General features: G+C 59.6%; 1 protein-coding gene across 1 annotated transcript; it reads left to right on the top strand.

Moving 5' to 3' along the window:
- Nucleotides 1-1,626: 1,626 nt before the first annotated feature.
- On the top strand, nucleotides 1,627-7,629 carry BAK1 (BCL2 antagonist/killer 1). The gene is made up of 6 exons (XM_028137028.2): nucleotides 1,627-1,910; nucleotides 3,654-3,754; nucleotides 4,589-4,721; nucleotides 5,044-5,187; nucleotides 6,108-6,288; nucleotides 6,424-7,629. Exons 2-6 carry the CDS (start codon nucleotides 3,685-3,687, stop codon nucleotides 6,526-6,528), a joined length of 633 nt encoding a protein of 210 aa, XP_027992829.1. The 5' UTR covers nucleotides 1,627-1,910; nucleotides 3,654-3,684; the 3' UTR covers nucleotides 6,529-7,629.
- Nucleotides 7,630-13,845: the final 6,216 nt, after the last annotated feature.

Raw genomic sequence — 13,845 nt, 5'->3', positions numbered from 1 at the left:
CCCTCCAGTGTTGGATTCCACAGCAGGGCTCATTTCTGTCCCTCAAACAATGCCCATTTCCCATTGCTGGTAGGAAATGACGGGTTTTTTGCTTTGTTTTTAATATATTTTTATTGATTTTAGAGAGGAAAGGAAAGGGAGAGATAGGAACATCAATGATGAGAGAGAATCATTGATTGGCTGCCTCCTGTATGCCCCCCACTGGAAATCGAGCCTGCAATCTGGGCATATGCCCTGAACCGGAATTGAACCCTGACCTCCTGGTTCATAGGTCAACACTCAACCACTGAGCCATGCCCGGCCAGGTGGAAATGACGTTTTTATATTTTTTGAACCAGCATGTGTACTTTTTACTCCACGCCAAGGTGCATCAGTCTCAGCCATTAACTCCTCACCAGGTATTGACTTCCAATACCTCACCAGGTATTGAGCCCAGTGTCAGCGAGCAGCACCAGGTCCTACGGAGACCCACGCCAGCGGCAGGCGCTGCCCAGTTCCATCAAACGACTGCGCTGCTCACCCACACCCCAGCTCGCTTTATTCCGTGCAAAAAGCCGGCCTGAGCTGGTGTGGCTCAGTGGATAGAGGTCAGCCTGCGGACTGAAGGGCTCTCCGTTGATTCTGGTCAAGGGCACAAGCCCCGGTTGTGGGCTCGATCCCCAGTAGGGGGCGTGCAGGAGGCAACCCATCAATGATTCTCTCTCATCTATGATGTTTCTATTTCTCTCTCCCTTCCTCTCTGAAATCAATAAAAATATATTTTTTAAAAATTCAGCATGTGAGTTTCAACAGTGAAGGAACATTGGTACTTTTGTCTGTTCTGACAGTTCAGACTGTTTTTCAGAATATTTGAGCTGAGTATCTTTGGGACAAAACTGTAGTCTGTCAAGATCGAGTCCACATTCCCCTTTTGCTACAACTTTCCCCTTATTTTCAGCAAGGGCAACTCCATTAAGTAAATATCGGGGTTATTCTTTTCAAATTCATCACGTCTTGTAGGGTGACATCCTGTTGTGTTGAAAAGCATTTCCTCTGTTTGTGCCAAATGCGGAGCCTCTTCCCACCTGGAGCCCTGCGTTACAGCCGGTAAGGCACCCTGTGCTGCGGAAGCTGCCCCAGACTCCTCGGACCCTCCGGCACGTTTGTACCAATCCCCCAAACTTGAAGCGGCTCAGAACTGCGGTGCCCCGTTGCCCTGGCGGAGGCGAAGGCCCTCGCTGTGGTTCCATCTGCTCACCTGCCTGTCCCCTTCGGGTTTCTAGTTCCAGAGACCACAGAGGTGCCTGGTACCCCGAGTTGCACGCTGAATCTGTTTAGTATTGTTATTCCCCACGGCACCTCCAGACTCGATTACAAACCCAGCCCGGTGACTTCCGGAGCGCTCCTTTCACCCGCCGGGCCTCGGTTGGCTCGTCGGTACAGTGGGTGTAGTGGATGGCGCTACGTCCGAGGGTTGTTGAGAAGATTCAATGAGAAGATTCATTCGCCAAAGTGCAAAAGAAACATCACCATCCTGGCTTTTTTCATTGGTACTGACTGACGGGAGGGAGCAAAGACCAAGGATCAGGGGTGGGAAAAGCGGCGGGGAGGAGGAGCCACTCGCCGGGTGGGGGCCGCGGGTTGAGGGGCGAGCGCAGACCGCCCCGGCTGGGAGACCGTACATCCGCATCCGGCGGCTGCAGAGCCACTTCCTCTACAGGGAGCTGCCGGGAGCCGGGAGCTGCCGGCTCCTCCACGCTCCCCGAAGCCTGGTTCGCCCTGGGACCCGCAGAGGCTGCACCGGACCCCAGGAACTCGCCGACAGCCGCTCCTGGACGCGGGTCCCGGGCAGCTGACCCTGGAGCAGCCTCTCGGGCCCCCCAGCCTCGGCCCCACGGAGCCACCCCCGGCCTAGGCCGGGGTCTGGGCAGGTAAGCCGGCAGGGTCCGGCCCACCCTCTCCAATGGGTCCTGGCAACCCCAGGCTCAGGGTGGGGCAGGGAGAGCGCTGGGAGCGGGCTGGGGAGGGAGGCTTTGCCCGGGCAGCTTCCACACCCGCCGCGGGGGCCTGATCCGGCCAGGGCTGCCTCTGCTGCCCCTCATGCCTGGCCCCGGGTGCCTGAGAATCGGGTGGAAGGACCAAGCCTTTTAGCAGTCTGGGAGGCCGGAATGGAGGTCAGAGCCAAGGTCAAGGCCGGGGGAGAACTCTAACGGCGCTTCCTGCTGCCCAGGAGCCCTAGACCCGGTCTGCAGCCCCGCCGGGCCTTTCCCCTGGGGAGCATCCTGGGCCAGCAAACCCGGTAGATGGGGTGCAGGGGACTCGCCTTACCAGGAAGTCATGCCTCTTGGACGGGCGGGGTAGGCCCTGGTGGGCAGAGGCCTCTGGTCCTGGGGCTGTGCCGAGGCTCCACTGGGGCGCAGGGAGCGGGAGGTGCAGGTGCAGGCAGCATCCTCTGGCCTTGCTGTCCTAGGGTGCCGGGTTTGGGGGGCCAGGGGAGAGGCAAGGGCATCTTCTTCCAGGAGGAGCTGGAAGTGGGGTGCTAGGCAAAGGCCTATTTTGAGAGGCACCTGGGGATGGAGGAGGGAGGGCCTGCCTTCTCCCCAGCCCCGCCGGGAGAAAGGAGAGGCGGGAGCCCTACAAAATAGCCCGGCCTGAGAGAAGGGGGCAAGAGGGCGGCTCTGCCTGGCCCAGGGTGGGCCTTCCCCTCCCCGGGGATGGAGGGAGGGTGTGGGGGGTTCGGGGAAATGCTTGGGTGTGCGGGGAAATGGAGGGGTGCAAATTGAAAGTGAAACAGCTCATGTCCTGGAACTACTCCCTCTGTCTAGGGTTCGTAGCAGATCAGGCCACCCTGCTGGGCAGGAGAGCAAGTGTGGGGTGAGGGGGCGTCAGCGGAAGGCGGGGGTGGGTGGGTGGGGGGACTGTGCTGGAGGCCTGGCTGCAAGGCAGGAATGGAGGACACAGGCCAGGCCTAACCAGGGAAAGATGCCCTGGGAGGAACACCCTCTGAGACCCACAGACTGGGAAATCAATCTTAAATGTGCTGAATACACGGGCTCATGGAGATTCAGTCACAGCCTGACCCCCTGACCAGCTCTGGCCTGGGCACTCGCCTCCGCGTGCCTCACTTGCCGCCTGAGAAATGGGTAAGACAGTGCCTGCCTTGCTGGGTGAGTGCCACTTCAGTGTCCGGCAGCCCCGGAGGGAGTTCACAGCTGGTAGAAGTACACCGTCGGCTCTCAGAAGTGTTTGTGGCTCCCAGGCCTGAGCTGGAAAACAGGTGTGCTCTGACCAGCCAAGGGCAAGTGGGGCCTTCGAGGACCTTGGCTGGAAGGTGGCCAGCCTGTGGGGACACCGCGACTCTGTGCCTGGTGCGGGGCAGGTCCGGGGCTCCAGGACTGAGCTGAAATTGACTTGAGAAGCACTGGGGCCTGCTGCGGCCCCCCTCCTGGGACCCTGGACATCGGGGTGCAGGTCCCTGCATGGGGTCTTGGCTGCTTTGCTTTTCTCACCCCTGGGCTTCCCCGAAGAGTTGCCAGTGAAATGCAAGGGGCTGGAGCTCGGACTGGGGTGTCCTTCTGGGAGACGGGGCCACTTGACCCCTGTGTGGCTGTGGAAACCTCTGGTCTGTGGCCCCTGCTTGTCCCCATCTTTGCTTTTTCTCACCATCCCCACAGGCTAACACTGCTCTCCCCTGGGCCCTGAAACATGGCATCTGGGCCAGGACCGGGCCCGCCCACGCAGGGCTGTGAAGGGCCAGCCCCGGCCCCCACTTCGGGTAAGGGTCTTCTGCCCCTCGCCCCCCCATACCGCCAGGGCGGCGGTGAGGACAGCGGGCGGCAGTGAGGACAGAGGGTGGGCGTGGACCGGACCAGGAAGGGCCACGGCAGGCGCTCTGCCGCAGTGAACTCGCCATGGACGCGGGAGAAATGCTCTCCACCCCTGGCAGGTGGCGCGGGGCCAGTGATCCCGGGAAGCCCTGCAGCTGGGAGGGGCCGGCCGGGGTTGCAGAGGTGGGAGGAGCTGGGGAGTGAGCGGGCTGGGATGGTGCCATCCCAGTGCCAGAGGGCGGGATGGGCGAGAAGAAGGAAGAGTGGGCGTGGCTGGCCTGTCCCTGCCAGAGGAGAAATGAGGAAGTAGATGGCTTATCACACGGGGGAAACGATTGATCGATCGTACCTTTGGGAGGAAGTAAGCGAGGGGACCCTGGGAAGCCTGCAGCTCTCTCGCGGGCTGTTCCCTGGACTTTGGGTTCAGCCCCAGGTCTGCCACTATGTCCCCATGTGACGTATGGCCCCACGATCCCTAAGCCATAAGGGCTGGGCCCTTGTCACGCTAAACTCGGGGCCCAAACGCCCGGGTTGTCCTGGCCCCGTTCTGGCTGTGGGACCTCGTGGCAGGGTCTGCCCTCCGGCCTCGGGCCTCAGTCCCGCCTGCAAGTGGGGACTCAGTGGAAAGTGCCGGGAGCCGAGCAAGCTCTGGGGGTGAACTCGGGGCGACAGCGGAGCCTGCCGCCCGGGTGAGGACAGCGTGACCTGGAGGAAGAGTAACCGTCCCCACAGCTGGGCTGCCGGCTCCAGCCCTCCTCCCTGACTCCGGCTTTGATCCTCAGAGGAGCAGGTAGCCCGGGACACGGAGGAGGTTTTCCGCAGCTACGTTTTTTACCGCCATCAGCAGGAGCAGGAAGCCGAGGGGGCGGCCCCCGCTGACCCGGAGATGGTCACCTTGTCCCCAGAGCCTGCCAGGTGAGCAGGGCCCCACGGGGACACCTCAGGGAGGCAGATGCTCACATGGGTCACCAGGGAGGTCCTGGGAGCTGGGGGGCCCTGTGGGGGCCTCTTGCCCTTCTTTCTTTCAGGCTCCTTATTCATCTTGGGCTCCCCCACCCCCTCCCACCCCCCCGGGGCACCTTGTCCCTAGGCCGAGCCCAGCCCTCGTATCTGAGAACACTGTGGGGACCCCCGGGGAGGATGCACAGGCCAGGGGCATCCCGGGCAGAAGGCCTAGCGGGAGCCCGGGCCGGCCCTGACAGCTGTCCCTTGCTCCCTGTTGCTCCCGCTCCTCCAGCACCCTGGGGCAGGTGGGTCGGCAGCTCGCCATCATCGGGGACGACATCAACCAGCGCTACGACTCGGAGTTCAACACCATGTTGCAGCACCTGCAGCCGACCCCAGAGAACGCCTACCAGTACTTCACCAAGATCGCCTCCAGGTAGGCCCGGCCCTGCCTCTGCCGGCACCGCACGCCGCGCCGCCCCTGGGAGGGGACACTTCTCTGTCAGCGTCAGGAGGCGTGTGTGCGTCCCCACGCCTGCGGTTAACTCGGCCCCTCTGTTTGCTGGGCCCCAGCCTCCTCATCTCCGGTGCGTGCGCACTTGACCGTTTAGATCAGGACTGCGGAGGGGCCGGGTGGGTAGGTCCCCAGAGCCGCCCTGCCCAGCGAGGCAACAGCGGTCCTCCTCACTTAGAGCCGCATTTCACACCAAAGACAGGAAGGCTGCCGCCTGCTTCCAGGTCCCGGAACAGGCCGTCGGTGCGGTGGTTAGAGACCAAATGCGGGTCACAGCTCAGCTTTGCCACTTGCCATCTTTGTGACCTGCCTGCCTCTGTCTCCTCGTCCGTAAAGTGGAGCGGGCCGCTCAGGACCGGGCCGCACGTACAAGGCTGACGCCCGTGCTGCTGCGGGCAGGTGTGGAGCTGGGGTGAGAGCAGGGGTCGCCGTAGGCTTAGGATTCGGGTTCGGGTTCGTGCTCAGCTGGAGCCCCGCCCAGGCCCTCAGAGGCCAGCCCCCCGTGCGATTCCAGGATGTGTCCTAACCTCCTCTTCTGTCCTTTTCTCTCTGCTGCCCCTCGCTGCCAGGCCAGCAGCAGTGCCCACAGGTAATCTCCCTGCTGCCCTGTCCACTGCTCTGCTCTGTGCCCTGCGCCCGCAGCACGGGGCCCCCGGTGGCGGCAGCCCCGTCCTGTGCCCTCCGAGCTTTCTCCTTTCACAGAGACGCAGGCGCCCCCCAAACAGCAGCCAGGCGGGCAGCTCTGCCACTTGACTCACTGCTAAGCCGTGTTGCTTTCCGCTGGGGGGGTCGGGGGGAGCAGCCCCCTGGGCGCCCACTGATGGCCCGTGCTCTGCCCGCAGCCTGTTTGAGAGCGGCATCAACTGGGGCCGGGTGGTGGCTCTCCTGGGCTTCGGCTACCGCCTGGCCCTCTACGTCTACCAGCGAGGCCTGACCGGCTTCCTGGGCCAGGTGACCCGCTTCGTGGCCGACTTCATTCTGCATCACTGCATTGCCCGGTGGATCGCGCAGCGGGGCGGCTGGGTGAGTGCCCAGCGCTGGCAGCCTCCCTGTGCTGCTGGGCTGCCCCCCGAGCCCCCCCCCCCCAGTCACTCAGTGCCTGTACCCACTGCCAGCCCCTCTGACCATCCCCCCCCTCCCCCCCCCGTCTCCTGGCAGGTGGCAGCCCTGGACCTGGGCAACGGCCCCATCCGGAATGTGCTCATAGTTCTGGCTGTGGTTCTGTTGGGCCAGTTTGTGGTACGAAGATTCTTCCAGTCATGACCCCAGGAGGGTCCTTTGGGGTCCCAGCTGAGACCTCCGCCTGGACTTTGGCCAAGCCTTCTTCCCTCACCCGTCCCCTGCAGGGGTCCTCCCTCAAGGGTACAGAAGCTTTAGCAAGTGGCACTCCAGCTTTGAAGGGCCCCTGCCCGGGGTCGGTCAGGCTGCAGGGGCACCCCAACATTGCATGGTGCTAATGGACCCCCCTCTCTGGGCTCAGCTCTCTCTGCCGGGCTTTGGGGAGGTTGATAACTTGGGGAAGCAAGAAGCTAGGAGGCACTTTTCCCCAAGTTTTTAATGGTTTTAGCTTTTTATAACGCCCTTAGGACACCCACCCCTCTGCCACAAGCCAGGACCTGGGATATGGGGGTTAGTAGGCCTCTCCCACATCCCAGATTCAGCTGTTCCGGAAGGTCAGAGCTCGAGAGCTGGCCTGGAGCCCAGTCCTGGCCCTTCCAAAGCATCGTGTCCCCAACAGGGCTGGCCGGGGTTGGGGGACAAGGACCTACTTAACTCCCCCCTCCCCACCTATATTGCCTTGGCCGGTGGACTCTCAGGGATTAGGGGCCCAGGGTGTGGGGTGAGGACGCAGACTGAGCTGTCTGACTTTATCCACCAGGTCCCTCCCACCCTGCCTCCTGAGGTCCTCAGTCCTCTCCCTTCCCCTCGCCACTTGCTCCAGGCGTCACTGCTTGAGAAGGCTCCTGCCCCCATCACTCCATACCAGGGGTCAGAGGCCTCCTCGCAGACTATAAGGTTGAGGACTGTGGTTTGTGATGGTCAGGGAAAGGGGGCAGGAGCTCATCTTGAGGTTTCTGAGAGAAGGGCTATTAACATCACCAGAAACCCCAAGGCTGGGACCCGCTCTCATGGCCTGGGCACAGTGTAATCTGGGAGGGAGAACTGAATACTTGAACTTACCCCAAGCCCACCATCTACCTAAGCCCCTCCTGGGGGTGGGGAGGGGCCTTGTCTATCTTATACAGCCTGGGGCTTTGGGAAGAGAAGTGGTTGATTTAGCCAAACGCAGGGAGGAGATGCAGATGGAGCCCCCTGGCCACCCCCCTCTGAGAGTGTCTGACAATAAACTGCCTCCCCCTCCCACTGGGAATCGTCGCCTCTGTCAGTCCTCTTTCCCTCGAGTGGGTGAGGGCGCCTGAGCATGCCTGTCACTCACCTGGTCTATTACTGAATCAGGTCTCCTCTTGGGCTCCCGGAACCCTATGGAGTTGGGAGGCCTTGGCCCGCCCCCCATCTCTGAGTCCTGGGCCAGTCTCCTGCCCCCTGTGAAGCTGGCCGACCCTGAACCGCCGGGCTCTGGCTGCTGCGCTGGTGGAGCAGGCACACGCGGGGACCCCCACAGGCCACCACAGGCCTGGCTGAGTTCCTCTCCTTTCCTGGGGCCACCACCCACGCGTGGCTCCCGCCTGGGACACCGTGTCCCAGCTTCCGCTTGCCTGTGTCCCCCACAGCTAGCACAAGCTTTTCACTCTAGCAGTTCTGTGCTGCAGGGAGTCCCCGTGGGGAGGCAGCCAGGGCTGATAAAAATAACAAGCATGGGGGCGTGTAAGTGTTCCTCAGGGTACAGGCTTCCCGGCCCGGCATCTTAGTCTGTTTCTGACACCCTTCCAGAATGGTCACATGCGAGTCCCTCACGTCAGTGCCTCGCTTTCATCCCCTGAGGGAGTCTTGCCCCCCCATCCCTCCAGCTTGGCCTCAGCCCGAGCAGAGGCTGGACCGGTGGTGGCCCCAGGGCACCCGCAATCTGCAGGAAAAGCCGCACACACTGCAGGGCTTCGTGCTGAGAATTTCCCATCCACACCCACCGGGCATAGCCCGTGACCTGGTGGAGGCGGCTCAAACTCCCACTTTGCAGATAGGAAAACTGAGGGGGCCTGCTCGGGTAGGGAAGGGTGGGAGCCAGCACTTGCCACCATGATCCTGGTTCGAGTTTTACACCCAGGGAGGGTTGGACACGGGGGTAGGTGGGGAGGGGTGTCGGTCTCCATCAGCCCCTGCTGGGCCTGCAGAGGCCGGGAGCCCCCAGGCTGCCCAAGTCCAAGATGGCCGCGGCGGCTTCGAGCTCGCAGGCTGCCCGCTCCTGGGCAGAGCCTCTGGGCGTCCCTCCCCCTCCCTCCCCTGTTGTGGTTTTTTGTTGCTAATCCTCACCTGAGGATACCCTTTCCGTTGATTTTTTTTTAGAGAGAGTGGAAGGGATGGGGAGAGACAGAGAGAGAGAGAGAAACATCGATGTGAGAGAGACATATTCATGGTTGCCTCCCGCAGGCACCTGATCAGGGCATAGGATAAATTCTTGTCCGTAATCGAACCTGGGACCCTTCAGTCCGCAGGCTCTATCCACTGAGCCAAACTGGCCAGGCCCCGCAGGGCTTGCGCCGGTGAGGGCAGCACTGGCGAGCAGGCGCCGCGGAGGCTGCGGGAACGGCCTGGGCAGTGCAGGGCTGTGGGTCTCCACCGTCAGGAAGGAGCTGGGACGCTGCCCTAGAAGGCCAGGGGCCCGCTGGTCTGGGCCCCTCTGCGCACCCTCTCTTCTGCTGCCAGGAGGAAGTTTCCAACACCCATATCCCAGCGACCAGGGACCTGGGACCTGGGCCTGAGGAGTCAGCAGGAGGGGCTGTGGGCTACCGGGAGCACTGGGTTCTGCAGGTAATGAGGAAGGCAAATTCTCCAAATAGCCTTCATTTCTGTGGTTCTGAGGTTGAGCTTCGTCTCCCCACAGGGGTCTGGTCCCTCAGTCTGGTGCCGCTGCCCTGGGTCAGGCCAGCCTGGGGCAGGAGCAGTTCCCGGCAGCTGCTCCGCGTGGTGGCAGTTCAGGCCCCTGCCTGCCTTTCCTGCGCCGGCTCCCCCCCCCCCCCACACACACACACACACTGCCTGTGTGTTTGCTGTCTCACCTCCTCCGAAGAGTGTACATTAAGGTCACTGGGTGTGCAACCAAACTCTAATTCAAGAAAATCCTATTTTGCCAGAACCACTTAGTACATTGTTTGAACAAGTTTTTATTACCTAGCCATCTGAGTAGCATTAAAATAAATTAAAATTAATTTATTAGGTAATTAAAGTCACGAAACCACATGTCATGCTCCAGTTGTACACACTTCAGATGTAAAGGTCCTTGATCAAAGACGCTTGTAAAATATGGGGTCAATCTAAGAACAGATGTTCATAATCTCGTGTGTGTGTGTTGGGTGGGTGCGGGGTGGGGTGGGGGGGGGGGGAGGTGGGAGACAGAGAGACAGAGAATGGAGCTACCAGAGACGCCAGAGGTCAGGGGCCAGAAAAGCAGCAGAACCAGCTTCTGGGCCTGTTCCCACGCTGGACATGTGAGGAAGGTGAGCGTCAGACTACGGGGTATAAAGGATGGGGCATTCCGCCTGCCAGATAATAAGGGACAAGAAATAGTGATCTGGCCCCCTGGGCACATGACTGGGAGCAGGTCACCAGCAAACTATGAGTGATCCCGTAGAGGGCAACCTCAGGGGCCACGATCAGGCAATGGACTTCGGTGGGCACCACGTGGATGCCTGTGGGTGTGTGTGTGAGAGGCATCTGCAGAGTAACATTGAGTGGGCACTGATGGTTGAACTCAGCATAGAAATCAGCATACCTCTCGGGCCGACTCACCTCAAGTCTTCCTTCGCAATCTTGGAATCATTCCTGGTGCCCAATGCCTCAACCTTTTGCAGCACTGGCTAAGAACATAGCACAAAGACAGTTCTTTAAAACTCTGCTCGCCCAGCTGGCTTGGCTCAGTGGTTGAGCATCAACCTGTGAACCAGGAGGTCATGGTTAGATTCTAGGTCAGGGCACATGCCCGGATTGAGGTCTCAATCCCCAGTGTGGGGTGTGCAGGAGGCAGCCGATCAATGATTCTCTCTCATCATTAATGGTTCCATCTCTCTCTCCCTCTCACTTCCTCTCTGAAATCAATATCCTATATATAATAAAAGCCTAGGTGGCATCACAACACAACGTCATCACAAGATGGCCACCCTCATGTCGACACAAGATGGCCATCACAAGATGGCTGCCACAAGATAGCCAGCAGCGGAAGGCAGTTGGGGGCAACCAGGCCAGCAAGGGAGGGCAGTTGGAGGCAACCAGGCCTGCAGGGGAGAGCAGTTAGGGGTGATCAGGCTGGCAGGCAGAAGTGGTTAGGGACAATCAGGCAGGCAGGTGAGCAGTTAGGAGCCAGCAGTCCCAGATTGTGAGAGGGATGTCCAACTGCCAGTTTAGGCCCGATCCCACAGGGATCGGCAATCAGACATCCCCCAAGGGGTCCCATATTGGAGAGAGTGCAGGCCAGGCCGAGGGACAGCCCCCCCCCCACCCCCATGCACAAATTTCATGCACCGGGCCTCTAGTATATATATATATTTTAAAAATACACAAAACTGTCTGCTCCACTGTGGCAGTGTACCTGCTGTAGACCAGTGGGGTCAGACCACACCTGGGTTCTGCAACCTCAGTACTTGAGTTCTGGCTAGGAAAGAATTCAGAGCCAAGACTCAAACTATGAGGCAACATTTATTTGGAAAACCACAGAGATAGAAGAAGTAATTTGTAGAAGAAATGGGCTTAGGAAGCCCAACTGGCGTGGCTCAGTGGTTGAACGTTAATCTATGAACCAGAAGGTCAGGGTTTGATTCCCAGTCAGGGCACATATCTGGGTTGTGGGCTTGATCCCCCGGTGTGGGGTGTGCAGGAGGCAGCTGATCAATGATTCTCTCTTTATTGATGTCTCTCTCTCTCTCTCTTTCTCTCTCTCTCTCCCCATTTCTCTCTGAAATCAATTTTTTTAAAAAAAGAATGGGCTTAGGAAACAAGTTATAGAAATAAAGGAAAGGCCCTTGGAGTTGGGAGTGAGGAAGGTAATGAATGGTAAGGCACCTGGCGGGGAGGGGGGAGGAAAGGGGGACATGCTGCGGGGGAGTGAGCTGGGTCCTCCTTCCTAAGGGTTTTTTAAAAATATATATTTTTATTGATTTCAGAGAGGAAGGGAAAGGAAGAGAGAGATAGAAACGCCAATGATGAGAGAGAATCATTGATCGGCCGCCTCCTGCACGCCCCCCACTGGGGATTGAGCCCACAACACGGGCATGTGCCCTTGACTGGAATTGAACCCGGGACCCTTGAGTCCACAGGCTGATGCTCTATCCACTGAGCCAAACCAGCCAGGGCCCTAAGGGTTTTTTTGTTTGTTTGTTTTAAAAGATATTTTTATTGATTTCAGAGAGGAAACTGAAGGGAGAGAAATAGAAACATCAATGGAGAGAATCATTGATCGGCTGCCTCTTGTATGCCCCCCACTAGGGACTGAGCCCGCAACCCAGGCATGTGCCCTTGACTGGAATGGAACCTGAGACCCTTAACTCCGAAGTCCGATGCTCTAGCCACTGAGTCAAACCAGCGAGGGCGGCCCTAGGGGTTTTAAGAGTGGAGATGTTAGGGGAGGTCCCAGGAGAAGCTCTAATAGAATACTCAGCAGTTTCCCAGGTGTGTCCTTTCAGGGTCTAGGTCTCCATGGATTGATTGGGTGGTGCCTGGGCAGGGGGCCTAGTGCGGCTGGTCCCGACGTCAGCTGTGCCTGGTTCCGCTGCTCTTCTGGGCCTGGAGCTGAAATACAGCTGAGGCCTAGTGATCTCTGAGCAGGAAAGGTCCGGCGATATGCTGGGGGAGGAGAGGTCATCGTGGGGGTGAGGTCCCCCTACAATGGTCCTTTGCTGGGCACCCAGCACTCTCTGCCCTGGTGACCTCTGCACCTGGCCCGTCGTCCTTGCTCTGCTCATGTCTAACTGCCCACCACACACCTATTTTGCAGGGTTCATGGCACAGGCTTTGTGATAACTGGCTGCATGGAATCTGGGCTCACCAACCTTCTCACATGTTGACCTGACCTCTCTGACCTGACCTCTGACCCTGCTGAGAGGAACTCCGATTCATTTCCTGCAGATGGTTAGGCTGATGAGAGTGGTAGCATTGTCTTGCTGAAGGAGGGCCACACCGGGAAAGGCAGGGCGAATTCTGAATTGTGGATGTGAATCGGAGTGCAGGGGAGGCGCTGGGCGGGGCTTGGGGATGTGGCTCCCCGCCGGCCGAGGTTCCAGGACCCCGAATGGCACTGCTACCAGGCTGTGTGAGAAGGGCTGTGTGCAGGCTACAAGCCAGTGCTGTTCTGGAGAGGGAGTGGGGGAATGCCCCTGGACGTGATGTGTAATGTCACAGACGAGGCTCTTCCCGTGACCTTGGACTCCTTCTGGGTGCCTGCTCATGGCTAGCAAGGAGTCTCCCCCTTGCTTCTCTGGCTGAGAGGAGCCGCACCCAAGCTCAGCTGACCATGAGACGGGGCTATTCCAGCATTCTGTGCCTCCTCCCTGGCCAGCGGGGCCACAGTGATAGCCACAGGCCCGAAGTGTCCGGTGCTCAGGTCCTCAGACAACTCCTGCCGTGGGCTGGCCCCATTCCGGACTGAGGTGCCAAGCAGCCTTGGTCCTTCTTTGTCAAGGCTGCTTCCTCCTGCCAGCTGCACCCCAAGGCAGGCCGATGGCAGGAGGGCCCTTCTGCTTGGAGCAGGCCCGGCCGCCGTGCCCTGGCTCAGAGCCGTGGGGTGACGGGGGAGCAGGGGCCCCCTCACTGACCTCCTGTTCCTTTCCCCGGGAAGCTGTAAAGGGAAAGCAGAGCCAGTTCCCTGTGTCCTCACACCACCACTGTCACTTCTGACCCTTCTGGCCGCCAAATGTGTAGGAATTTTTCCCACACCAAGCAATTCCGCGACACCGGCTGGGTGTCCTGCGATAGCTCACCTCTGAGTTAAACACGGTCTGCCTGCCGATGGAGGCAGGTCCCACGGGAGCAGGCTCGGTCTCACAGGACTGCGCCTCCCCACCCAACCTCGCCAACCTCAATGCCAAGGCCTGCGCTCCTGACCCACTGGCTATAAATCAGAGGTTCCCACAACCCGCTCCTCAGGTTTGATTCATTGGCTACCGCCACGCACAGGAAAACAGTTACTCACCCGGTTAACTGGTTTATTACAAAATATAAGTGTGAACAACCAGGTGCAGACAGCCGCAGTGCCCGGCCCGGAAGGTCCCGAGCAGAGGAGCTCTGTCCCGGTGGAGTTTGGGGTGTGCCACCCTCCTGAGCTGTGGGTGCATTCCTGTCACCAACCCCAAAGCTCCCCCAAACCCCACAGCTCAGAGACGGAAAGGAAGCTTCCTTACATGGGCATGGCTGAGGGAGGTGGTGGGGCTGAAAGTTGCAACCCTCTAATCAAGGTTGATTCTTTTTTTTTTTTAA

This window comes from Eptesicus fuscus, chromosome 10, assembly GCF_027574615.1.
Source record: "Eptesicus fuscus isolate TK198812 chromosome 10, DD_ASM_mEF_20220401, whole genome shotgun sequence".
In the NCBI taxonomy this organism is placed as follows: Eukaryota; Metazoa; Chordata; class Mammalia; order Chiroptera; family Vespertilionidae; genus Eptesicus; species Eptesicus fuscus.
The sequence above is the reverse complement of the archived record's forward strand: the minus strand, read 5'-3'. Positions and strand labels throughout refer to the sequence as shown.

Bases quoted from the DNA above. Each gene is read 5' to 3' on its own strand.
- BAK1 (XM_028137028.2), top strand. From the start codon at position 3,685: ATGGCATCTGGGCCAGGACCGGGCCCGCCCACGCAGGGCTGTGAAGGG. The intron at 5,188-6,107 runs GTAGGCCCGGCC...CTCTGCCCGCAG, and splicing joins TTCACCAAGATCGCCTCCAG to CCTGTTTGAGAGCGGCATCA. The intron at 6,289-6,423 runs GTGAGTGCCCAG...GTCTCCTGGCAG, and splicing joins TCGCGCAGCGGGGCGGCTGG to GTGGCAGCCCTGGACCTGGG.